Source organism: Corythoichthys intestinalis, chromosome 18, assembly GCF_030265065.1.
Source record: "Corythoichthys intestinalis isolate RoL2023-P3 chromosome 18, ASM3026506v1, whole genome shotgun sequence".
Lineage (NCBI taxonomy): Eukaryota > Metazoa > Chordata > Actinopteri > Syngnathiformes > Syngnathidae > Corythoichthys > Corythoichthys intestinalis.
In genome coordinates, this window is record NC_080412.1 from 9,531,869 (window position 1) to 9,558,724 (window position 26,856).

Genomic DNA, 26,856 nt, shown 5'->3' on the forward strand with positions numbered 1-26,856 from the left:
AGCCAGAGAGGGTTTGAGTAGACTCACCATGAAGCATTTAATAAAGCCAAGCATTTTCTTACAACTTCATTCTTGTTTAAAAATAATTCAGTGGGGCAGTAACATGTTTAAAACTTATGATAATTCTTACATTTTGAAGTGCTTAAAAACCATTTATAAATGATACTTTTTGGGGGAAAAGTGAAAAAACATGTCATATATATGTATCTTTTTTTCCAATGTAGAATCTTATTGCGGCGGATTCTGGTCCCCATTAACCGCGAAAAACGAGGGATCCCTGTATTTCTGAAAAGCTTTTAAGAAGCAGGAGTCATTCCCACCACTCGTCGGGCCGGTGTTGTGCCGTCCCAGCCGAAAATAACGCGTCTCAGGCGGACGACGGGTGCAATGCGATGCGAGGCGCCCCCCTCCATCCGAGAGCATGCCGCTTAATTTGACTCAACAGTGTGTTTCTTCGTTATATTACCACTAAATACACAAGCTTGACTCCAATTTAACGGGAGCTATTTTTTTCACGGGAGATTTGGCTAGCTCTGGCAGTGTTCAACGCAAGCTGCAACGAATGGCAGTAACTTTATTATATCGCAAAATGTGAAAACGATTGAAACCATTACTCACCAAATTCAATCTGCTGGCAAATACAGGGATGCATGTATGCTGCGCTCTGGTCTGCCAGCTTTGCAATGCAACCAAAGGCTCTCCAAGCACTCCATGTACATGTCATGAGTGCGCGCGATTGGAATAATGGAACGTAGTTTGGGCCGATGATTGGTTCTCGTCAGCGAAGCATCTAGAAGGATTTGCTGACTGTCCAAGTGTCACTTTTTTAAAGGACCGATTTCTGAAGTGCTCAGTTTACGTACCAAGTTAATCACATGATGATAATAATAATAATTAAATAAAATCTCCCGCAACCCCCCCCCCCCCCCCCAAAAAAGAAATTCTCCTCGGATCTACGCAATTCACGTAGGTCGCTCTTTTTGACTTCAAAACGGCGAATTTCGCCGAAAGGTGAGAGATTTTAATGCCTGTACTGTACACATTTCTATTTAACCGAGATAATTGGGTGATCGCTGTATATAATTTCCCTTTTTTTATAAGAAAAAAAAAATGCAGATATGAAGAGAACAAAAAGAGAATCTAGAAAATCTTTAGATTGTCTCTATGAGAACTACTTTTGTTCCTTGCTAGAAAGAAATGCATTGACACAGAACAAACATTGAATTATAGGTAATTTATTGCAAGTACTTTTTTCTTTAATATATATATATCAAGAATATAATTTTTTTTAAATGTGCACAAAACCAGAAAAATGTCCAACCTCTTTGTAAACACAACTCAAGTTAGGTTGTTCGGGTTCATCATAAAACAATGTGACAAAAGAACACAAAAAGATATCCTTAACCTTTATCATTTAAAAGTGTAGGCATTCAGAAAAACAGTGGATTGCGGTGGGTCTCAGTCGTGGTCTTCGGTCCGTCGCTCAGATGGGACATCTGCCGTTTCCCAGCGCTTCCTGAGCTCCCTTCAGGGTCTCTTGCTTCACACACTTCCAGTAGCCGGAGAAGCCATTCTGTGGATGCACCTGCATATGTTTATCACATAAAAATAAAGCAAGAATTCTTGGAGAATGCGATATTAACTAAGAAAATGTAGTCTGTATTTCTCATGCCCATTGCAAATGAAAGTGCCAGCAGATGTAGGAAAAAAAGCAAAGAAAGAATTAAAAAAAAAAAAAAAAAAATTCAATTCTGTAACAGTCTTTATTTACTGTAATTTTTGCACTATAAGGCGCACCTGACTTTAAGCCACCAACCACCAAATTTGACACCAACACGACATTTGTCCATAGAAAAGCAGCACTGGACTATAAGTCGCAGCTGTCCTCACTGTATTATGGGATATTTACACCAAAAGATATTAAGCGGCAACGCTTTATTTGACAGCGGCATCATAAGACCAAATGAACCACCGGGAAGCTTTGAGAACCGATTGGCTGCAAAGCTTCATTGCTTCAAGAAGCTTCATTTGGCCATCACTGCTCCCTTGGGGGAGACAGTCAACCTCTGCTGCCACCTGCTGTCAACACTGTTGTTGTCCAACATGCTTCCTAGCACGCATTGCAGCACTGCAGATGTAAATAAATATAACTCATGATCTGAGCTAAATATTTATTCAGTTACTGTTCCAGTTGTTTTATTAATTGCTAGTTATAGTATTTGGTGACACTTTATTTGACAGTGGCGCTAAAAGACTGTCATTAGACAATCATAATTATGACATGACACAGTCATGAGCATTAATGAATGCTTACAACAGATGTCATTCTGTGTTATCCAGCAAATTATCTCACTTTTGAATGGATGTAAAAGGTCCAAGCTAGACATAAATGGAATTAGTGAATTATTTGCCAGATGACACTTAATGATAACTGTCATAAGCATTCAGTAATGCCCATGCTAGTCACGTCATCATTAAAATAAAAGACTATTTTAAAATGGATAAAAATTAGTAAATAAATATTTTTCATATAAGTATGTCATGATTTGAGAACATTTGCTTTAATATTGTTCTATATTTAAATATTACTCCATTTTTCTTTTTTTAATCAGCATTATTATTTTTGTCTATTCGATAGAATAAAAAAAAAAAAAAAAACCTACATTAAAATAAGAATACTTCTTTTGCCCTTTTCGGAAGACATTTTGGCGAGAGAATATCAGATTTAAAAGTACAGTATACATTTTTAAAATAAAAATTTGAAAAACAAATCAAAGAAAACTTTTTAATGTGAAATTTATATTTTAAAAAAAGTACGAAAATGTCACTGGAAGATGAGCATTAATAGCTAGTCCTCCCAGTTTAAATCAATTAGGACATTTATCGCCGTCAATGGCATGTAAAGGGTTAACAACTGGAAAAAAAAACTTTAAAGTTACTTACTAGTGTTACTCATTTTGAAATAATTTAGCGTTTATTAACATTTTATTAATTTATAATTATATAAAATACAATCATGATTAATAGTATAAAATAATAATTGCAACTATGTACGTTTTTTTTTTTAATGCTAAAAAGGTCTTTTCAAACTTTTCAATAGCTGTCCACTATATTGAAATGAAATGGTTAAATTTAAAAATAAATACAAAATACAAAAGCCTCAAAGCAGAGTCGTTTCGGAGTATTTTAGCAAAAAAAAAAAAAAAAAAATCCATATCCAAAAGTCCCTTCACATGATTAGCTTTTCCAAACAGTCAATCCACCCACTTTGAGCCCGCGCAGCACTCGGTCCTTCATCACTCCGATGAACTCCTTGTGGCTCAGGCAGTGGTCCCCGTCCATGTCGAAGAGTTTAAACACAGTGTCCAACACGTTCTCGGACAGGTCGTGGCCCGTGGCTATCCTCACGGCGCGTTTGAACTGGGCTGTCGTGACACGGAAACTGTTTAAGACAATCTTTTCTGGAGCTGGAAAATAAGTCTTACCCATTCCCACTGGACGATTAGCTTCGCTGATCATCTTCATGGAAAACGCAAAATCCTCCAGATTGTTTGTGAACAGGCAGAAAGCTTTGAACTCCTCAAATGTGATGCTCTGTGTAGATGGAATTGAAAAGTTGCATTTTGGAAAGAAAGAGGAAAAGCTTGGCTGCAGCCCAACCTGGCCGGCAGGGATCCTCTTCCTCATGTTTTCCCAGTAAACCTCATTGTCTTCCTCGTTGGTGTAATGGAGCAGCCACTCGGCAAAGTCCTCCCGTCGCATGGTGTCCATTCCTTTGGAGAACTGCAGAAACTCCATCTCCTGGACCTCTGCCTGTAGATCTTCCATAAACCTAAGCGACAAATGAATTGCCGAAACACAAAGCAAAGACAAGTGAAGCTATTGTTTCGATGCGATAGTTCTCAAATAGTGGGGTGCGCCTCCCTGAACAAGCGGCACATGTGACCTCGGGGAACATACTTTTTTGCCATACAAGAATAAAGTGCAATTGTACATCCACTCAGTAGGTGGCAGTTGCGCTCTCATTTTCAGAGTGTGTACAGTATTTTTGAACCAAACGAGCACAGAGCAAAGAGCACTGGAGATATGCTTGGATTTTAGCCGTTGGCGATGGAGCTGTGCATTAGCATTAGAGCCTAGCTTTTAGGCAGGAGGCGGGCTTAACCAGTGTTTCCCACAGACTGTGGCGGCCCTCCACAGACTGTGGCGGCCCTCCACAGACTGTGGCGGCCCGCCACAGTCTCGTTTGGGCCCGCCACAGTCTGGTTTGTTTTTGTTATTGTTTTTCTGTATTATTGTTACCACAATCAAGTGGGTAAGCGCAAATACAGACTTCTCTCCTTCTTCCCCATATCCGGGGCATTACAATAGTTTGGATCGGACTTTTCGGCGAAAGTGAGCGGTGGACGGCCGTCTTGGACGGAAAGCAAACTTTGATTGAACTTGAGCGGAGAGGCGGGGCCCAAAATAAAGCCTTGCTCTATTTTCAGAGCGTTGGTCACAGTAAAATATTTATTAGTTCAAGCAGAGTAAAATGATACATATTCACGGTACAAGAACGTCGTTTCCGTGTCCATCGATTGGTAAGAAAAGGCTGTTTGTACGAGTGACGTGTGGGCGCTCCCGTCAGGGGGGACATTTCGCGTGGAGTGGCTATTTTTCGGCACAACACCGGCGCGCCAACTTCAGACAATTACGGCTGACGAAACTTTGATAAATGCCCCCCCCAATTTCGCGAGCTCTGGGACACTCGAAAAATGACTCTCATACCTCTCCTTGCTAAGTTAATGGTACCTCGATGTGCGTTTGTGTGGAAATTTAGTTCACGAACAACGGGGAAAAAACTATTGACCTTCTCACCGAATCAAGTAAAAGTCTTTACACGGCTATTAGAATTCCCCCAGTCCTGTAAATGGGTCAGTTGACAGAAGGACTGTTATTGTTGTGGTAATGCAGTACTTACGAGGGTCAAATAAAAAGGAAAAAAGAGGACTACGACGGCGGTCTGAAACCCGCGGCTCTCGGGCCGCATGCGGCTCTTTAGCGCTGCTTTTTTTTTTTTTTTTTAATGGAAAAAGATGGGGAAGGGAAATATATTTTTTGTTTTAATAGGATTTCTAGGAGGACAAACATGACACAAACATTCTTTCAATTCATTAATATTGTAATGAAGTTAAACTTGTGGTGGCATCGTACAACAGAGTAGTCACGTGATGCGCTATAGGATCCACTGCAGGGAAAATAAACATTTAATCATGAAGGCTAATTATGTATTTCTAGCCAACTTAGTCATTTTTATAGTAGGCTAATATAGCTAGTATTGATAATTATAAGGCTTGTACAAGGCTTTGAATTTTTTGCTGCTCCAGACATACTGTATCAGTTTTTTTTTTTTTGGGGGGGGGGGGGGTCAAATATGGCTCTTTCAACAGTTTGGGTTGCCAACCCTGAGTCACTACGAGATGTAAGGCGTACTATTGCTACGAGAAAAAAAGTCGCATTATTACATAGGGTAACGTAGCTGTAATCAGCTACGCATTTTACATACATGTACCGTAGCTGAGAGCTATAACATTAGCCTAGCTAATGAAATATTTCAAATATATCTTTGTTATGGTTCTTCTTGGGGGAAAAAAAATAATGAAGGAAAAAAAAAAATCGCCGTGGCACGACATGGTGAGGCTGTCCGACTCCGATGCAGCCCACCACCACAGTTTCAAAAAATCCTGTGGGAAACACTGCTTAACCACAAAATATTTAAGCCTGAGAATGCTCGTTTTTTTTTCTGTGTGCCAAATATGTAATATTTCAATACTGCTTAAATAGTAGAGAGTCAGGGCAAACTGATCGTATGTATGTGCGTTCTATCAATCCACATTAGGGTGACCACTTCAATAAGGTCAAAATGGAGGACATATTTAAAAATAATAATACATCAGACTTATGCTGTATTTTCATCAACAATAAAGTTTTGCACGGTTTATAAATCATTTGTGTAGCTAGATAGTTAAAAGTACCCAATAAAGGTTAAACATTTTTTTGTTTACAGTAGCCTACTGTGTTTTCAAATTGCAACATGCCCAACAAATCTTATTTTGAAACAGTATTAACAAGGTACATTTGTAACAAACAAAATTCTTAAGAACAACATTTTTTTGTGCTAAAACAATGTGAGCATTGAACTGCTCAAAAGAAGTGAACCCTTTATAAGAGGAACAACTTTAGAAAGTTCAGCTGCAGTTATTTTGTAATCCAGAGGCGATGAGTGATCTTGAAAAAATGTTTTTAATGTCCATGCAATCGGTGCTCGCCTGATTGTTTTATGTTTCGCGCTCTCCGCGTGACGTTCTACGGCCGCTTTACCCCTGCTGCTCACATCCACGTCACACCGACAAAGTGTGCAGAAACTGTGGAACGAGTCTCGACTGTTTTTGGCAAGGAAATCGTCCACCGTTTAGGCACGTTTGCTAGCACTGTTGTAAAATCTCGGCGAGGAAATTCTGTCGTCAGATAGCCTCATATGAAGATTTGTTTACATTTTATTGGACCAATGATATCGGACGTTTATAACTGAAGCCACTCTTGGCCAATCACAGAGCAGTTGTGACAACTGTGGAGCTGAGCTGCGTCACATGAACTAAAACGCGGTCCATTTTCTGTAAAAGCCATCAAATAGCATCCGGCTAATGGGTTATCATTGAAAAGGCTGAGTGTCTGTCCTAAAACTGGACAGGTGGTCGGTCACCCTAACTTTGCATATAAGACCAAATGGGGATTATGTATGTCTGTTACTTGTGTCCTCATTTTGGAAATCAAAGTATGATCACCCTAGACGACGTAGAGCTAGCATGTGTAGGCATTTGTTTTGATCAGGGTCCCCCCAGAATTGATAAATCTAAATTCAATACTTTTAAGACCTTTTTTAATGCCATTTCAACAGAAAATACTTTTCTTGCACCCATTATTTAGATCATATTGAATCATATTAAATAAATAAAGCACTGAACATCAAATTTAACCTTAATTACTAAGTGTGTTTTACAAAAGAATGCACATATATTGACGATACAATTAAAACACATTTAAAGTAACATTATAAAGTCTGTCAGAATTTTTTTTTTTAACACACACACGCACACAATAATTATGGACAAAAAGAGGAGGAGGAGAGGACTCAGACCAGCCATCTTCTGTAACAGGCTAACCGCTAGTGCACCTGCCAAGACCCCAGTGAACATGGCTAACTCTTGAGTTAAAACGGCAAAATTCACATTCATTCGAAAGGCAAATCGAAATGTTTAAGCAGGTCCACTGCCTTTGCATGACCCATAAACTGCAACCTAAAGTATCTGGATGTAACTTGAGCCCCTATCACATACTCCAAAACAATGGGGATATCGCGGGACTTAACCGTGCAGCAGTTGTGTATGAAAACAATTTCCCGTGTCGACTGACATGGGAAGCAGTGTGCGTGAAAACAGACGTTAAATTCCCGGGTCACAGCAGATAGCTGATGACTTAAATATCATAGCGGCGGCTGATGTAACTTCCTCCCTCTTCGCAGTAAGAGGAAAAGCGGCAAACAAACATCGCAATTATAAACATTGCAAGCTGGAAACAGCTAAATTAAACTGAAAACATGACCAAAATTAAAATGTCAATTATTACGTCGGGTTGGGCCAGGGTTCTTTCTCGCTAACTTTTTGAAATTACTATATATTAACGATGTATGAATGATAAACTAAGGAATACTTGTTATAAAATAAATAATTTGGATTTAAAAAAAAAAAAAAAAAAAAAAGAAGGCGCTGTATGGTCATTGCAGAGTCAGAGCGTGCCTATACGCCCTTTTTAATCTTCCCCTCTGCGAGTCCGCAAAACCGCATCTGTTTATTTATATTTAACAAACTTTTCCAGCGTTATTTCGTTGTGTAAATAAATCTATAGACCCTACTCACCTACGTCACAAAATGGGCGTGTCGCTGTTTCCGGCCGCCATATTGTACCTCTTTTTCAGACCTATTCTCATTGTTTTCAATTAGTCGAGCAAGTTATAGAGCAATTCATGGAAGCCCCGGTGTTATCTGACGCTGTAAACCGTTGCATAAAAGGCGTTACGTGGAAAAGCTTCAGTTTATCCATTCGCCAGATCCATATTTGATGCCTAAATCGATGTTTTTCGACCCGCTGGCTTCGCCTGACATCTGATATCCTGATATTTACAACTATCTTGTCCACACAAAATCAGCCTATTCTCACGAAAGTTTGAAAAACTTTAAGAGCTTGGAGGCTTATAAATGCTACGTTGCTGGTTGGGTGAAACAGGTCCTCGTACACGAAAATTCGGCAGGAATCTTGTGCTCGGAAGGTGAGTTACGAAATTTTCAATTCAAAATCTTTTGTTCTTGCTAACATCCACTGTCAAGTCTAATGTATTTCATATCATTTGTCAATGGAGCTAGGGCTTTTAATGTTTATATGGTTTAGCGATAGCACTCTCACTGTATACATATATAATACGTAATAAATATGAAGTGCGATAGCACTACTCCAGATTGTCCCTAGTTGAATTTATTTTTTGGCTTTTGACCTCAATAGTGAAATTGTAAATTAATTGTATGACAACTGTCTGATTATCCCCTTATAATTATATATTTTCAGGTAGTTCATTCACAACGTCTGAGTGTATGTTGTCGGCGATTAGCCTAGCAATGATCTTAATTGTGGTTCTCAGCCCAAAACCCTCTAAATATATATTAAATGCATCTTACCAGATATAAAATGACTACTACGTAATCTGTGGTAGTCGTTTGGAGCCCAGTTTTCTCGTCGAATTGCAGCAGTCAATCTCTGTCTCCTCTTCGGGTCTCTCGGAATACGGTAAAAATTCAAGTCTCTCCGTCTATCTTCTCTGTTTTTGCAACCGACCGCCACACACGACTTCACCATTTTGATTATTAATGTTAACGAGCAGAAAAACACGCCATAATAGGAGGAATTTACGAAGCGCTAATGCATTAACATGACTAGTATCCGGACAACATGGCGCGGGGGCGTGACTGTGACGTCATGTGAGTAGGGTCTATAATGATCAAAAAAATATATAGTCTATTTGAACATTAAGAAAATGAGCGTTTTTTTCTGCCAAGTGAGAATTCGTTACAAAAGACAGGCTTTTATGCAGACATCGTCACAAATGTTATCAGACAAAACGCGGGTCGGGCTTTAATACCCGCGGACCAGTTCGGGTCGGGCTGGATTTCTTAGGCCCGATTTTACCTCTATTTTAAAGTCTTGATGAGCTTAAATTGGCTGCAGTTACGAAGTCGGGAATGCTCCCTCCGGAAAAAAACACGATTTGACCAACATTATGTTTAACAAACTTTTCCAGCGTTATTTCATTGTGTAAATGCATTTCTAATGATCATAAAAATATGCAGACTATCTAAACATTAAGAAAATTTGCGGGTTTTTTTCTGCCAACTGAAAATTCGTTACAAAAGACAGTTACGACATCGGGAACGCTCCCTCTGGAACAAAACGCAATATGACCAACATTGTGACAGCCGATGCCGACCAAAAATGATGTTAATATCCGAAACAGATCACCAATGGACTCATTTGGAGTATATGAATGGTGGTCTGTTTTGGTGTTCAGAATCCACAATACTTCTGCCTGCAAGGTTTTCGTTCCACCGACAAACGGACGCATTCCCGATGCAGAGGTGGGTGGATTCTCCGTTTTGCCGGTTGTGGTGGTTTGACACGCACGAGTTGCATTTCGATTTGTAGTGCAGTGCATTGTAAAAATTCTATGCGTCATCTTCGTTATGGATTTTAAAAAAAAAACTTGGTCACGGATGTAATTTAGGTTGCACTGAGATGTTCTTGAAATTTAAGACCACGGTGAAAAAAATTCCAGATTTACAAGAGCTAATTTAATACTTTTAATACCTTTAATAATGGAAAACTAAATTCAATGCTTTTTTAATACTTTTAATAACCCGCGGGTACCATGTTGATGCTTCTGCGCATGCGGGTCAGTTTACTCAGCACGTGTCGGATTGGTGCACATGCGTAATACTTGAACGGGCTAAATGGAAAAAGGTCTGAAGGGGCACGCCAAAAAAGCGGAATCGACGAAAAATCGGAATCGTTCATCAAGGCCTGCAGTCTGAACTAGTGATGCACGATAATACATTTTTCAACCGATATCGATAACCGATAATTTCCTGCCCCTTCAACCCGATAACCCATAATGTCACGCCGATAATTCTATTCAAATATGTGTGTAAAATTTTAAAGTATACAAAGAGCAAATGTTACTGTGCAAAAATGTAATTTAGTCCTATTTTTTTCCACATCAAATGTGAACAAGTAGTAAATTCCAACAACTAAACAATGGCAATGATGTGTAATGGTAAGCTTTTGGCAACAATTACTTACAGAGTAAACACCCAAGTTGCACAAAAATGCCTTTAAAAGTAAGCCATTCCTAACATATATCACATTACTACACTGCCAAAACACCTCCTTAAAACTAGCAGAAGTGGACAAAACTGTTGATTGCGCACATTTGGAGGCTAAATCAAGTATATAATTATCGGATTGCATTATCGGTTGAATTTCGTTTTATCTGGATTATCTGTGTGACGTCACAATTGCCATTATCGGCCGATAATTATCGGTGACCGATATTATCGTGCATCTCTAGTCTGAACCTAGCCATTCTATTAATTTTGGGTTACTGAAAAGGACGTGACTCAAGAATGTCCACAAACAAATAGGAAGTGACTCAAAATCAACAGGTAGTAACCTGTAAATGCCCTAAAACGAACAGGTAGTGAAATGTAAATGCCCATAAAGACTCGCTGTTAACGCTCTGGTTTCAGTGCGCCATTGACGGCGCTAGATGCCCAATCTAGTCAAAATGAATTGGATGTCTAGCGCCATCGATGGCAGACAGTGAGCTAACGTAGACACTATTCTAATGGAAGATTTTGGTAGCAAACTGTTGGTTCTTTTTTTATATTGTCGGTGACACCTTTTTAAAACGATAAATCAATTCTTGGTGGGACCGTATCGATAACACAATTATAACGAAACTCATGAATGAGTGCCTCCTTACTTGCGGAACTGTTGATACTGCAACTTGTTTTCTCCACTCTTTCCAAAGAAGTATGCCTGCAGCGTCGTGTTCACGTGCTTGCCTTCCTCAACTGATTTCTGCAAAGAGTACCACAGTACAAATCACCAAAAAATTTTGTTGACAAAATGTTGGTCACTCACACAAGTGGGGATTTCCTCACCTCTGTGTTGTCCTTTGAAATTCTCATTTTACTTTTCCCAATAATTTTCTTTAGCTGAAAAACAAACCAAAAAAGCATTTTGATCTTCATCCAATTGACATGTCATGCTTAGGCTGCTGTGGTAAAATAAAACATGCACTTTAATCCTTGAGGACGTTTTCTAGTGAGTCTTTTCAGAATTAGAGGACATTTTATGTCCTACTCTTCAGATTTTAAATAATGCACATACTAAATACTAAAACGTGCAGTTTCTGAGTATACTTACTAACTCTACTGGTCCTTCTCAAAAAAATAGCATATGGTGATAAAGTTCATTATTTCCTGTAATGTACTGATTAACATTAGACTTTCATATATTTTAGATTCATTACACACAACTGACGTAGTTCAAGCATTTTATTGCTTTAATATTGATGATTTTGGCAAAAAAGTCAGGAAAACCCAAAAATCCCTATCTCAAAAAATTAGCGTATGTAGGGGTAAGACGTTGGATGGAGTCTTGTTGCCGTGTCCGGCCGCTCATGCAACTGCTAACTCTCTGTGAACTCTGAACTAAGCCGGAACGCGCACAGCTCTTAAGTATCTGTCACGTGACCGTGACGTAGCCGGTAACGTGCTCGGCCACATGTACACACAAGTTCTGTGGGTGAATTATGTCATATAATAAAGGGTCACCACACATATCATGAAAAGGTACTCTAAAGAAGCTACCAAACTAATCATCTGAATCAACGAATCAACTCAAAACCTCTGCAAAAGATTCCTGAGGCTTTTAAAAACCTCTCAGCCTGGTTCATTACTCAAAACCGCAATCATAGGCAAGACTCCCGACCTGACTGCTGTCCAGAAGGCTATCATTGACCACCTCAAGCTAAGACACAGAAAGAAATTCTGAGCGAATAGGCCGTTCCCAGAGTGCTGTATCAAGGCACCTCAGTGGGAAGTCTCTGGGAAGGAAAAAGTGTGGCAGGAAACGCTGCACAACCAGAAGAGGTGAGTACACCCTGAGAAAGATTGTGGCGAAGGGCCAATTCCAGACCTTGGGGTACCTGCAGAAACAGTGGACTGAGTCTGGAGTAGAAACATCCAGAGCCACCGTGCACAGGTGTGAGCTGGAAATGGGCTACAGGTGCCGCATTCCCCAGGTCAAGCCACTTTTGAACTTGAAACAGCGGGAGAAGCGCCTGACTTGGGCTACAGAGAAGCAGCACTGGACTGGTGCTCAGTGGTCCAAAGTACTTTTTTCAGATGAAAACATATTTTGCATGTCATTCGGAAATCAAGGTGCCAGAGTTTGGAGGAAGACTGGGGAGAAGGAAATGCCAACATGCCTGAAGTCCAGAGTCAAGTACTCACAGTCAGTGATGGTCTGGGGTGCCATGTCAGCTGCATGTGTTAATCTAGTGTGTTCTATCAAGGGCAAGGTCAATGCAGCTAGCTATCAGGAGATTTTGGAGCACTTCGTGCTTCCATCTGCTGAAAAACTTTATGGAGATGAAGATTTCATTTTTCAACACGACCTGGCACCTGCTCACTGTGCCAAAACCACTGGTAAGTGGTTTACTGAACATGGCATTACTGTGCTCAATGGGCCTGCCAACTCTCCTGACCTGAACCTCATAGAGAATCTGTGGGATATTGTGAAGAGGAAGTTGAGAGACACCAAACCCAACACTTTGGATGAGCTTAAGGCCGCTATCAAAGCATCCTGGGCTTCCATAACACCTAAGCAGTGGCACAGGCTGATTGCCTTCATGCCACGCCGCACTGAAGCAGTCATCTGCAAAAGGATTCCTGACCAAGTATTGAGTGCATAGCTGATATAATTAATTGGAGGTTGACTTTTTGTATTAAAAAACCTTTTTGTATTGGTCGGATGAAATATGCTAATTTTTTTAGATAGGGATTTTTGGTTTTTCTTGACTTTTTTGCCAAAATTGTCAATATTAGAACAATAAAAGGCTTTAACTACCTCAGTTGTGTGTAATGAATCTAAAATAATTGAAAGTCTAATGTTTATCAGTACATTACAGAAAATAATGAACTTTAACACAATATGCTATTTTTTTTAGAAGGACTCGTATATTATACAGTGAGGAACAGAAGTATTTGCACCCCTTGTGATTTTGCAAGTTCCCCCACTTAGAAAAGAGGTAGAGGTCTAAAATTTCTATCATAGATGCATTTCCATATGTAAATAAAAATAATTTGGAACTCACATTGCATGATTGTCAATAATGTATTTGAAATTTACTAAGGTTCATAAGTATTTGTATCCCTGAGAAAATCAGTGCTAATATTTAGTGCAGAAGCCTTTGTTTGCAATTACAGAGGTTAGACGCTTTCTGTAGTTCTTCACCAGGTTTTCATGTACGGAAACAGGGATTCTGGCACATTCTTCCACACAATTCTTCTCTAGATCTGTCAGGTTTTGGGGCGGTGGTTGAGAAACACGAAGTTTCAGCTCCATCCAAAGATTTTTTTTATTGGATTGAGGTCTAGAAACTGGTTCAGGCATGAAAATGGGTCAGGGGTTAAAAAGGTGAGAAGGGTGTGGAGGAAATATGTTCCAATACACTGTACACCCCAACAAAATATTGAGCTCTGTCGACCCACACTGTGTTTCAGCAGGGCCATGCAGAGACCGGTGGAGGGGCGGGTGCTCGTAGATCAAAAGGGGCACATGAACAAGTATTTAATACACCTTAAAACAACATAACTTCAATTTTAACCAGCTTTAGATAATAATTGGCTGCGACTGTGACATACTTTGATTGGGGGGGGGCAACAGTGAATAGAAATCAAAACTGTCATCAACACTTTCTGGCTGTGACTCAGTCAGTCTGCCTCTTTTCTTCCTTCAACCTCTGCATCAAAACTTCCTTCCTCAACTTGTTCATCTGAGAACAAACCACATCAGATGGTCACTGAGCCACCAACAGCAGTTTTCTTAAAACTATTATTTCATTATTATCCATACTTAACAACTCTAGCACCTAATGATTAATAAAGCAATGACATAAAGATCTTATAGAAAAATAACATTGTAATTGTGTTTATAATTGCATTTAATACCCGACTATCCTTGCAAACTTGTTCTTACCAGGTCTGCTATTCACCCAGCTGATGAGGTATCCACTGCCTTTAGCAGCCTCATCTAACTCCTTTTTTTATCCCTCAATCTCCCTTCCCTACGACGCATGTCTATGTAATGAAATATAAATATTTAAAAAAAAAAAAAAAAAACCAGACTCCCCGGTGGCTTTTAGTTTTAAAGCTTTCTTAATTTCTTTCTCTCTCAATAACGATGGAGGTAGATTTGTGTTTTTATCATTCAATCAAAAAACAAAGTTACTTCTATCAAAAACAAAGTTGCTTCAATCAAAATACAGTATATACTTTTAATCCCCAAAAAGTCACTTCAATTAAAAAAATTGTTTTTGATTGCAAAAATAAATTTGAGACAAAAAAAGCATTTGAAAACTATTTTTCTTGATTGAAACAAATTTTTCCATTGAAGTAATGTTGTTTTGCGTTTGGGCCACATTTTGGCTAGGACATTTGTGTCTTTATTATTCAATCAAATAAGTTGCTTCAAACAAAAAAATATATATAAAAAGAAAAACTTTGCACATGTGTCAATCACCGTTTACCAAAGCCTGAGAGGGTTTGAGTAGACTCACTATGAAGCATTTAATAAAGCCAAGCATTCTCTTACTACTTTATTCTTGTTTAAAAATAATTCGGTGGGGCAGTAACATGTTTAAAACTTATCATAATTCTTACATTTTGAAGTGCTTGAAAACCATTTATAAATGATACTTTGGTGAAAAAAGTGAAAAAACATGTCTTATATATATGTATCTTTTTTCCAATGTAAAATCTGAATAAATGCATTGAACACGCACAAAAAAATGGGAGGGGGGGGGGGGGGCGCTACTTCGCGGTTTTCACTTATTGCGGCGGGTTCTGGTCCCCATTAACCACGAAAAACGAGGGATCCCTGTATTTCTGAAAAGCTTTAAGAAGCAGGACTCATTCCCACCACTCGTCGGGCCGGTGTTGTGCCGACACCGGCTGTCAGCTCAAATCCAAGCCGAAAATAACGCGTCTCCGGCGGACGACGGGAGCGATGTGAGGCGCCCCCTCCATCTGAGAGCATGCCGCTTAATTTGACTCAACAGTGTGTTTCTTCGTTTATATTACCGCTAAATACACAAGCTTGACGCCAATTTAACGGGAGCTATTTTTTTTTCATGGGAGATTTGGCTAGTTCTGGCAGTGTTCAACGCAAGCTGCAACGAATGGCAGTAACTTTTTTATATCGCAAAATGTGAAAACGATTGAAACCATTACTCACCAAATTCAGTCTGCTGGCAAATACAGGCAAGTGTGTATGCTGCTCTCTGGTCTGCCCCGGTGTGGATAAGGCCTGCTTTTTGTTTTCGCAGCTTTGCAATGCAACCAAAGGCTCTCCGAGCACTCCATGTACAGTAAGGAGTGCGCGCGTTTGGAATAATGGAACGCAGCTTGGGCCGATGATTGGTTCTCGTCAGCGAAGCATCTAGAAGGATTTGCTGACTGTGTTCTTAAGTGCTCAGTTTACGTACTAAGTTAATCATATGATGATAATAATAATAATAATAATTAAATAAAACCTCCCGACCCCCCCCCCCTCCTCCCAAAAAGAATTTCTCCTCAGATCTACACAATTCACGTAGGTCGCCCTTTTTTGACTTCAAAACGGCGAATTTCGCCGAAAGGTGAGAGATTATAATGCCTGCTGGTTAGGCCACTCCAGAGCCTAGATATGCTTTTTCCGCAGCCACTTCTTGGTCAGCTTGGCTGTGTGCTTAGGATCATTGTCATGTTGAAAGATCCAGCCACGACTCATCTTCAAGTCTCTGACTAAGGGAAGGAGGTTGTGGCTCAAAATCTGACAATACATTTCAACATTCATCATCTGCTTCATACAGTACAGTCATCCCGTCCCTTTTGCCGAAAATCAGCCCCAAAACATGAGGTTTCCACCCCCATACTTCACAGTGGGGATGGTGTTCTTGGGATTGTACTTATCATTCTTTTTTCTCCACACACGACGAGGAAAGTTTGCACCAAGAAAGTTCTACTTTGGTCTCATCTGACCACGACTTTCTCCCATGACCCCTCTGCATCATTCAGATGGTCCCAGGCAAAGTTCAGACGGGCCTCAACACGGGAACCTTCTGAGCAATGCATGATTTTAAACAATTGGACCGTAGTGTTCTACTGATGGTAGCCTTTGAAACTGCATCCAGCTCTCTTCAGGTCATTGACCAGCTCCTGCCGCGTAGTTCTAGGCTGAGCCCTTACTTTTCTCATCGTGAGTGATGCCCCGTGAGGAGAGATTTTACATGGAGCCCCAGTCAGAGGCAGATTATCAGTCATGTTTAGCCTTTTCCATTTTCTAACAATTGCTGCAACTGTTGATTTATTTTAACTAAGCTGCTTTCCAATCGTCCCATAGCCTTGTTCAGCTTTGTCGAGCTCAACAATTTGTCTTTTGAAAGCTCTCTGGTCTTGCCCATGCTAGCAGTTGGATTATGACTTACTGTGGGGTGCACAGGATATTGAGCATATTGAGCTCAAACAGGTGGGTGGTGAGTGGTTACTCATGAAGTAAAGGTGGATTTTTTTTTTTCGGGTAGACTGACAACTCTGAGTGTCATAATTATTGCTGATTCTCAGTGGTACAAATACTCATGAACCCTAGTAAATTACAAAAAAAAAAAATTTTTTTTTTAAATACAATGTGATTTCTGGATTTTTTTTTAGATTATGTATCTATGAGTGGAAATTAATCTATGATTGAAATGTCAAACCTCTACTTATTTTATAAGTAGGTGAACTTCAAAATCACAAGGGGGGGCAAATACTTCTGCTCTTCACTGTTATTTTATTTATTTATTTATTTTTGCTAACCTAGTATGATTTTTTTTTTTTTACTGGACACCATGGCCGTTAAAAAGATTGAAAATCCCGTAAAAAATAAGGGCAAAGCGTAGAAGTTGATAGGTATGGAATTAGAACCCATTGCAACCCGGTAACCTGCAACTATGTTACAGTAATTATGCCAAATATTGCAACTTTTTTAAAAAAATCATGTAATATTTTTAGCATTTATCTGTATTTACCAGAAATCAGAAGAGTGAAGGCGTATTTTTCAAGAATTTAGAAGCCAAAATATCCTCCAATTCTGGAATGACCTTTGTAAAATTGCTAAAATTGAACAAACATGCAAGCTAAAAGTACACATTTACTTCCAATTGCAATCTCTCTGTGTTCTGGACACAGAAATTTTGGAATTTTTGGACTAAAGTGAAGCGCTGAGTCAGGCTACATAGACCGAAATACAAGATGGATGAAAATCCTGGAGTAGCATGGACGGCTCACCTTATAACAGCGGCGGAATCAGGGCAGAACTTTGCATCAGGCAGCATTAAAAACGCAAACAGCGATAGTCGAGCAACAACAACAAAATCTTCCTTCTATTCACTATTTATGAGTAGTGCTTGAATACCAAATTGTGGAAATATGTGATATACTAGTTGTCTTTGCGTTTACCTTCATAAACTCCTTTTTGTCCACCTGTTCATTGCCATCCATGTCAAGCATTTTGAAAGCTATATGAAATCCTGTTCGTGGCTCTGCAAAAGCAAGCAGCGTTAGTTTTCAAAGGTGATGTTTAACCCCCACCACGTCTCCCAAGCTCTTTGGTAATGTACTTACTTGTTAGAATGGTGAGCAAAAACAGGTATTCTGTGTAGGATATCAAACCTGCATAACAGCATGGTGTCACAATTATACATAAAAAAATAAAGTAGTACAACTTAGTTACCAATATGTTGTGCAGTTCGCCTCTGAGAACATAACAGAAAGGTTATAGTATTCCAAATTGTTAGGGGTGTAACATTACACACAAGGGGTTCGGTACGTACTTGGGTACAGGGTTCACGGTTTGATGCAATAACAGGAACCGTTTATGCTAACAGTTTATTCTATTGGCTAAAAAGTGCAAAATAAATAGAAGAAAGCATTTAACTTGTGAACATGTGTTTTTATTGTTCTAAAATTCTTTAACTCACAGTTTATTTGCAAAGAGGTTATTATTATTATTATTTTATTTTATTTTTTATTTTCGCTCAAACGTATTCGGCGTCTGACTTTGTGCACCGAATAGTGATGCCCATACCACGACAGTACAGGACGAATACAAATACCATCACACTCTTACTAATTATACGATTCAGTAAAAGGAAACCACAGTAGCACTTTTAGTGCTGCAACAATTAATCGATTAACCTGAGTAATAGGGAAAAAAAGCTTCAAATCAAAGTTTGCTGCTTTAAGGATTCGTTTAATTAGAATGGCATTGTAATTGTTGGTTTTGAAAGGGTTTGCATTTAGTTTAATTGATTTGGGTGGATACGCTGCCCACTAGTGTCAACAGTTAATATGAAATGGCTCATTTAACATGGTTCAATCCAGATGCTCCCTGTTCAGACCAACATCAGGTAAGTTTTTGATTGAGCTAATATGTTTGTTTATGCATTCTTAATTTAGAGGTACAGTATATTTAGCAGGTCTTTTTTTGGGGTGGGGGGTAAGTGGAAAATTTGTTGAGAGTAGGGCTGCAGCTATCGAATATTTTAGTAATCGAGTAATCGACTGAAAATTCTATCGATTAATCGAGTAACCAGATAAAACTTTTTTTTTTTTTTTTTTAGGTAGAGCAATTATAAATACAGATGCAAAAACAAGACATTTAATCTAATACTGAACAATTTTCAGTCAATCAGTTTCTTTATTTTCGATGTACATTATTAAAAACAGCCAACAATTGCGTCTCAAATGTGACACACACACAAAAAAGACTTTCACTGCTTTCACTCAAGAAACGGTTAGATCTTATAAAAAGATATATATGTATATATATTTCTTCCCTAAAAATGTCATTACGCTTGATAACACACATCACTTAAAAGTAGGGGTGTGCCATCTTAGGCACCCCACGATTCGATTCGATTACAATTCAGGGCGCTCCGATTCGATTTTTGAACGATGATCGCGATACTGACGAGCATCGCGGTTATCGCAATTGTCCCGGTTATCGCGATTATCGACGCATCGCGCAGTACTGATTAATAAAGTAGCCAAACAAATTTATGTCCATTATTTATTTAAAATATCCTGATGACTCAACAGGAAAGATGGAAACATGCCCATACAACAAAAAACTGCCCTTAAGCTGCTTTTGTTTTTATTTATTTTTTACAAGAAAGTGCAAAAACATTAATCATTTTAAAGGGAGTAGTTATTTCTCTCAACAATACAATAAAATTTACACTGGTGGAATGAATTCCACATTTTCTGGACACAAACAAAGTCTCTTTAGAAAAAAAAAAAAAAGACTTCTTTTAACCAATATACTTTGTTTTCAGTGTTACAAGTGGAAATCACAACTGCTCTTGACACCGACACGCACACACTCATTACAGCGCGCGCACTTCTCTCCCTCTCTCTCCTGCAACAACAGAGTTCTGCACTATTTCGCATGTTTGTAGTGTTAACGCTGTACTTAATCATGGTTTTACACGTTCTGCATATGAAATACACGTTAGCGAATTAGCTTAGCGCTCGGCGCTAACGATTAAAATCTCAAAAACAACAACAATAAAGGCTAAACAGTACAAGAGGGTTCGCGTACCCACCTCTTAGTGATGCAAACAGGTCTTAGCAACACAGTCAGGACATTTTTCAATTGAAATGGCTTAAAACTACTGCTGTACAGTAGGAAAGACAAGGAGCAACAAACTCTCTCGCTTCCCCTCTCGCTCTAAAAAATAACGCGCATATTCTGTGCCTGCCTGTGTCATACACAAATTTATTTTCCAGTCTTTTAAAAAGGTGTAAATCTCTCTCCCAGTAACTGTGAGCATCCATCATAACGTTGTGCATGCATCCGTTAACAGTGTCAGGGCGGCAGACGTGTCTTGAATTTCGTTCGGCAACGAGCGGCTGCCATAAAGTTATGAGTGAAAATCATCGTTTTTGAACCTTTATGAATCGTAATCGAATCGTCACGTGTTGAATCGCGATGCATGTAATAACAGATTTTTTGGAACTCCTCTACTTAAAAGTTAGGTGTTTTTCCCACGTGTTTCAATGGCGTACCGCAAGCAACACGTCACTTCCGCTCATTAATATTCATGGCATTAGCTACAGTTGCTAAGCAAGGACAAGTCACCGTTTGTCCCTAATAGGAAAAAAATGGAAATCGTGTACGAAGGAGATGTTTACAGCGCTAAACCTACCAATTCTCTCTGAAAATGATGTGCCTGGTGCCAAATTCACTGGCATAGATGTGGAAGAACATAAAAATGTTCAGTTAAAGAGATGGCTTTAGTGTCGAAGGCTGAAAAAGACGAAAAAAAAAACGAGCCGACCTAAGCATAGCTTTAGCTTTTTTTTATCGACGCGACTGACAATGACATTCTCCGGTTTCAACAAGCTATCCTTTACCATCAGCCCTGTCTTTCTTATATATCCTCTGGTTGTCCTACGTCTCTTACCGTTCTTGGGGGTAATTTAGGCTACGTTCATATTACAGGTCTTAATGCATGAATCCGATTTTTTCGTGTTTTTCCGACTGGAGTGAGGCATTAACTTGACGGTCTGAACGTGACAAGTCGCATAGAACTGGACCTTTATATATCCGATCTGGGTAACTTTCGTATGTGGCCTAAATCCGATCTGGGCCACATTTTTCCAGACTGTCGCGGCGGTCTGTACTGTCCAGTCCCGCAAATCGGATTTAATGCAGCAATTACGTCATCAAATAGCGAGAGAGTAGTTACCGTAGTGATGCACCCGTGCGTTATTAGCGCCTAGCTTGCAGTGAACACGGCTTTTGGGTAAGGGCTGGGCTTTACAACAGTCATAAAAAATATAAATGGGTTGAGGATAAGCCTGAGAATGCTCAGTTTTCTCTCTGTTCCAAGTGAGCAATATTTCAACATTGCCTCCACGGCTGAGAGTCGGGACAAACTGCCCGTATGTGTGTGTGACCTGCACGGACAGTGCGTGCATGCTATCGATCCATATAAACTTTGAATATAAGCCTAAACGGGGATTATTTATGTCTGTTATTTGTGTCCACCTTTTGAAAAGCAAAATATGATATCCCTGGAATGACGGATGACGTCTGTCATTTGTTTTGATGGTTCTGCGCATGCGGGTCTTCTTGCTTAGTGCGTGTCGGACTGCGAATTAGTGCGCATGCGTAATACTTGAACGGTCTCAATGGATAAAGGCAGTCTGAACGGGCACGCCAAAAAAACGGATATGACAAAAAATCGGATTCGTGCATTAAGACCTGTAGTATGAACGTAGCCTTAGTTAGCTTTGTGTAGCGATGGCAAATGCTACTCAGTGACAGCAAACGAACACTTTCAATTTTTTTATTGATAACACATCTTAATCCTATAATTTATTTACACTTCCCCCTTACTAAAGTTTATATATATATATATATATATATATATATATATATATATATAAAACAGAAACGGTAACAGTGGCAGTCAGATACCATTGTGATTTTTTTCAGGTCATTCATTGTCAGACAGAAGCAGTACGGCACAACGTTACGCTAAAAAAATTAAGTAAAAATATAAAAATGGCTTACCTCTTTGTCCTCTGAAAGACCATGCCAACCCAACATAATGTTTACTGCATGTGAAACTTGAATGGATTCGCCGAGCTGGTGTTAAAGTCCGCGCAAGGTGATTCGGTTTTCACATTTTTTCCTCCCGAGTTTTTGGTTTCCGGGAACGTATGAAGAAAACATCCTTCATGGTCGTAATGTCTAGAGTCGTTTCTACAAGTTCCAAAAAAGCAATGCGTGATGGGCATGTTCGTTTTTGAAAGATTACCGGCGAAAAGTAGCACTTTTTACGTTGGGTCTATGCGAGGGCGGGTCTATAATGTCTCACTTCGGCTTTACTTCCACTTTACGATGTGACGTCACGGTCTAAAAATAGCCTGCGTGCGGTACGCCATTGAATTTCCACTTGTGTCAAGCTATAAGTTCTTGTTAAGTTTTAAGTTAGTCTAAACTGTAAGTCCTGATAGGATTGTTGAGTTTTTGCAGTGTTTAAAATAAATGCTGTGCTGTATTGGAGCACATTAGGCACCAGTGCTACTTGGTGTTTTATCCAGCAATGACTACTGAGTTTAAATTGACAGTGAGCATTATTAAGTTTTTATTTTACACCCAATCACTCTACAGCGCTGTTTTCACAGATTGAATAAAGCCTGTATGTAAGAGTTAGCCACGCATCGACAGTGGTCATAATGAATAGAAACTTAGCCCTCCGCAGGGATAAGGTTACGTGAGCGAGTGATAATAACGTTAATCTTATTTATGAGCGCTGAGATTGAATGAATGAATGAATTTATTGTCATTGTCATCATCATCAAAATCATTGACAGTTTCAGAGTGTGGAATTTTACCCGAAGGAAAGACGAAGACAGACAAAGGAAAGACGGGAAAAGCAGATGCTTATCGATACCCGTCCCCCATCAGCCCGGGACGCACAGACAGCATATTTGTGTTACAGTCCAGTCATAATCTTCACATTTTGTTCAAAAGTCATTGATTGCCATGGATTTTCACATATTGTCAATTCGAGTGGGTTCGTTGTATCAGTTGATGTCCAAACGTGAAGGTGTTGGCCGGACATGGCCGTTGGCTTGGTGTAGGTCTCATCGTAGAAAATATTTTATCCAGAGAGCTCAATATCCACAAGCTCCATTGTGTAACAGGTCAAACACGGCACTCTCGTTGCAGTGGCAGCTCAGTAATGCGATTTTGCTGGAGGGCATATCTTAAGAGCAACTGTTATGTCTTATTCTCTGACCCTGACATTTAATCATCCTTTGCTGTGAGAACATCACATCTGTGATGTGTGTGTGCTCTGCGGTTATGACGGATTTTGGTCAATGTAATGTTTTATTATATTTTCTTTGTACATTTTTTTGAAGTAACTCAATGAATTTATATTCGTTGGCGCTGCATCACATGTATTCCATAGGCGAGCCTCAGTGTTTACAACCGAAAACGATTTCAGTGTTGTCCTAATGGTCTGATAGGAAAACAATCTTTCCTCTCAGGTCGTAGGAGGATTCCCTTAGTTGGAACAATGCTTGTAGGTTAGTCGGGAGACTGTTTGCGTGGGCCTTGTACATCATTTGAGCAGTTTTGTAGTTAACCAGGTCATGAAATTTCAATAGCTTGGACTTGATGAAAAGTTCATTTGTATGTGCTCTGAACGGTGCTCTATGAATAATTCTAACGGCTTTTTTTTTAAGGATGCATATGTGTGTCCCCAGATCTCCAAGCAGTAGTTGAGGTGCGGCAGAACGAGCGCGCAGTATAGGGTTTGGAGAGCCCTCGTATCTAGCATGTTTTGAGCTCTAAAGAGAATGGAGATGCTCCTAGCGAGCTTGTTGCGCAATTGCTACACATGAGGCTTCCAAGTAAGGCGGTGATCTAGAACAATACCTAAGACTTTGTGTTGTTGTACTCTTTGTATCGCAACATTATTTATTTGTATGTTTAGGTTCTCGTTCAGTCCTTTTCTGCCAAATAGTATGTATTTAGTTTTTTCGAGATTCAGGGATAACTTATTTGCATCGAACCATTCTTGCAGTTTTGCTAGTTCTGCGTTTATTTGTATAGATAGACTGTGTAGGTCCTTTCCAGAACAAAAGACGTTGGTGTCGTCCGCAAAAAGTACCATTTCAAGTAGTTTAGATGCTTGATGTAAGTCATTTATGTATAGGATGAATAGCTTCGGTCCCAGGACGGAGCCTTGGGGCACGCCGCATGTAATTTGACGTGTAGTCGATCTGCACCCATCATATGTTACATATTGCGAACGATTTTCCAAGTAGCTACTTACCCAGTTTAGAACGATGCCTCGTATTCCAAGTCTCTCTAGTTTGTCCAGTAGGATATTGTGGTTAACAGTATCAAAAGCTTTTTTTTAGGTCCAGGAAAATGCCCACTGAGTATTCTTTTCGGTCAACAGCATCTGTGATTAGTTGTGATTAGTTCTACAGACTCTGCTAGGGCCTGCACAGTGGAGTGGTTTTTTCTAAACCCATATTGGCTATCATATAATAAATGATGTTTTGTTATGTATTTGTCAAGTCGGCTGTTGAAGAGTTTTTCGAGAATTTTTGATAGTTGAGGCAGGATAGAAATAGGTCTATAGTTGTTGAACTCATGTGGGTTCCCACCTTTGAAGATTGGGATAACTTTAGCAATTTTCATTTCATCAGGGAAGATTCCTGTCTCAAAAGATGTATTGAAAATATGAGTTATGGGGAGTAGTATTTCATTATGAATGTTTTTAATGAGCTTCATGTCAATTTTGTGTAGGTCGGTGAAATCTTTGTTGTCGCACTGCATAATTAGACTCTTTACCTCGGCGGCCTGTATTGGCTCCAAAAACATGGATTTTAGTATGGGGTCAGGGCGCATATGAGTAGCTACAGAGGGAATATTCCCAGCTAGTTTAGGCCCAACAGTCACAAAGAATTCATTAAATTTATTTGCAATCTCTTCTTTGTTCCTCATCTCATTGTTATCTCCATAAAAGAATTCAGGGGAAGATTTCCCTGACTCCCTATTTTTTTTTTTTTTATCATCCCGTTTAGTATTTTCCACAGTCTACACGTGTAGGTTTTGTTGTCTTCCAGTAATTTGCAATAGTATTGTTTTTTACAAGCTCGCAGAATGGAGTTAAGTTTATTTCTATATTTCTTAAATTTGTCCTCAGCGGAGCCTGTCCTCTTGGAGATGAACTCCTTATACAGAGTTGTTTTCTTTCTGCAAGCGTTGATAAGCGTTTTGGTCATCCAAGGTTTGTTTAGCATTCTTTGCCTTGTGGGAATCAACTTTAGTAGGCAGTGTTTATCGTAGATGTGTTGAATTGTATTCATAAAGCACCGATAAGCAGCATTCACATTAGTTGCATTGTAAACATCATTCCAGTCTTGAGTTGAGAGTTCTTTTATCATGCTTTCAATGTTTTGATTATTTCTTATTCTTTTGTACACTGCCTTTGCTGGGTTTACACAGTAGTTGCGTAGGGTGTAGTTTGTAAAGATAGGCAGATGGTCAGTGAGAAGTGTACTGCTTTAAGATGGCGGCTGTTTTATTACCTTATTCGCATGTAGTTCTACGTACATGTGATATCTATGACACGTATCACCATAGCAACATGCGGGCGTAGTTTTTAGCAACGTCGGTGCAGTTTGTAACGGCTGTTGGCTGCAGTAAGCTATTTTTTTATTGCTTCTTCCTCTACGAACGTGACGTCAGCGTGTTGTCCCGCATTAAAAGTAGTCCGGGCAAAACGTGATGCTTAGAGCTGGCAAAATTAAACGATTCCTCGAGGTGAAAAAAATTACTCGGATCAGTTTTTAAACTTGAGTTACTCGAGTTGCTCGAGTATTCGTTTCAGCTCTAGTTAAGTGCACTGTAAAAGAAAAAAAAAAAAAACATTCACATTTTATAGCATGTGAGCTAGCGGACTTTTGCAATGCAAATTAGCCAATTGCTACTTTGTTGTACTTAGATCCTCATTTATATATTTTTTTATACCGTTTTAGGCAAAGCTCAGGTATTTTAATTTATTTTGAAATGAAAGTGCAATTCTCCACAGTTAGAAGAAACACTCCGCAATTTTACTATGTATTCACATTGATGCGCTTTTGAAATTGCAATCTTAGCAAGCCTTCGTTTTACATCTCCTAAAATTTATTCTGCAATGCTCCAATAACTTGATTATTCGAACTAACTAGTTAGTTAGTTAATCAATTACTAAAATAACTGATAGCTAGGCACTTCATACTTCACTGCTAATTTTGTTCCATCAACAAACAACACTTCTTCTAATATGAATAAAAATTCATACCACCATAAAATGAAATACAATGGCATAAAAGGGAATTTAAAGAAATAACTGGTTTTATAAAGTGACAATTAAGCCAATAGTCACACTGTAGCATTCAATTGCTGATTGGTGCCTTCAAAAGAAATGGCCTGGTTAGTTCCTGCTGTATGGGCCCAACTGTGTAGATCACAAGTGCACCTTATATCATAGAATAGTATGGAGAAAGTTTAATATAGACATTTCGAAGTGTCTAATGAAAAATAGGGAACTTTTTTACAGTATTATAATTACGTATTACAGTATTATAATTACGTAAAATGCACCTGTAAACAAAATCAGTCAGTCATGCGAAACTAATTCTTCTGAAACTTACCATTGTCTCCCCATAGTCTGAACAAGCTATTGCCAGGCCGAGCTTTGGAAGCAGCAGCCATCATCTGGTCCACGTCCTACAAACATGTTAGAGTATATGCAAGCAAACATTAATATCTTCCGATTCAAATTAAGGCAAACTAAGCTACTCGATGCAGGGAACAACACTT

At 39.2% G+C, this 26,856-nt stretch overlaps 1 protein-coding gene across 2 annotated transcripts in view; it reads right to left on the minus strand.

Moving 5' to 3' along the window:
* Positions 1-1,232: 1,232 nt before the first annotated feature.
* Positions 1,233-26,856, minus strand: part of micu2 (mitochondrial calcium uptake 2) — a 36,090-nt gene continuing 10,466 nt past the window's right edge. Inside the window, exons 4-12 of one of the 2 annotated variants that reach the window (XM_057820512.1) lie at positions 26,688-26,763; positions 18,078-18,125; positions 17,913-17,995; positions 11,310-11,363; positions 11,129-11,226; positions 3,661-3,832; positions 3,486-3,594; positions 3,268-3,425; positions 1,233-1,573 (exon numbers count right to left, since the gene is read on the minus strand). In XM_057820512.1, the coding sequence (XP_057676495.1) occupies positions 1,484-1,573; positions 3,268-3,425; positions 3,486-3,594; positions 3,661-3,832; positions 11,129-11,226; positions 11,310-11,363; positions 17,913-17,995; positions 18,078-18,125; positions 26,688-26,763 (888 nt within the window). In that variant the 3' untranslated portion in view covers positions 1,233-1,483. Of the gene's footprint in view, positions 1,586-3,267; positions 3,426-3,485; positions 3,595-3,660; positions 3,833-11,128; positions 11,227-11,309; positions 11,364-17,912; positions 17,996-18,077; positions 18,126-26,687; positions 26,764-26,856 lie in introns of both variants that reach the window. The other variant, XM_057820511.1, reaches the window with a different exon arrangement.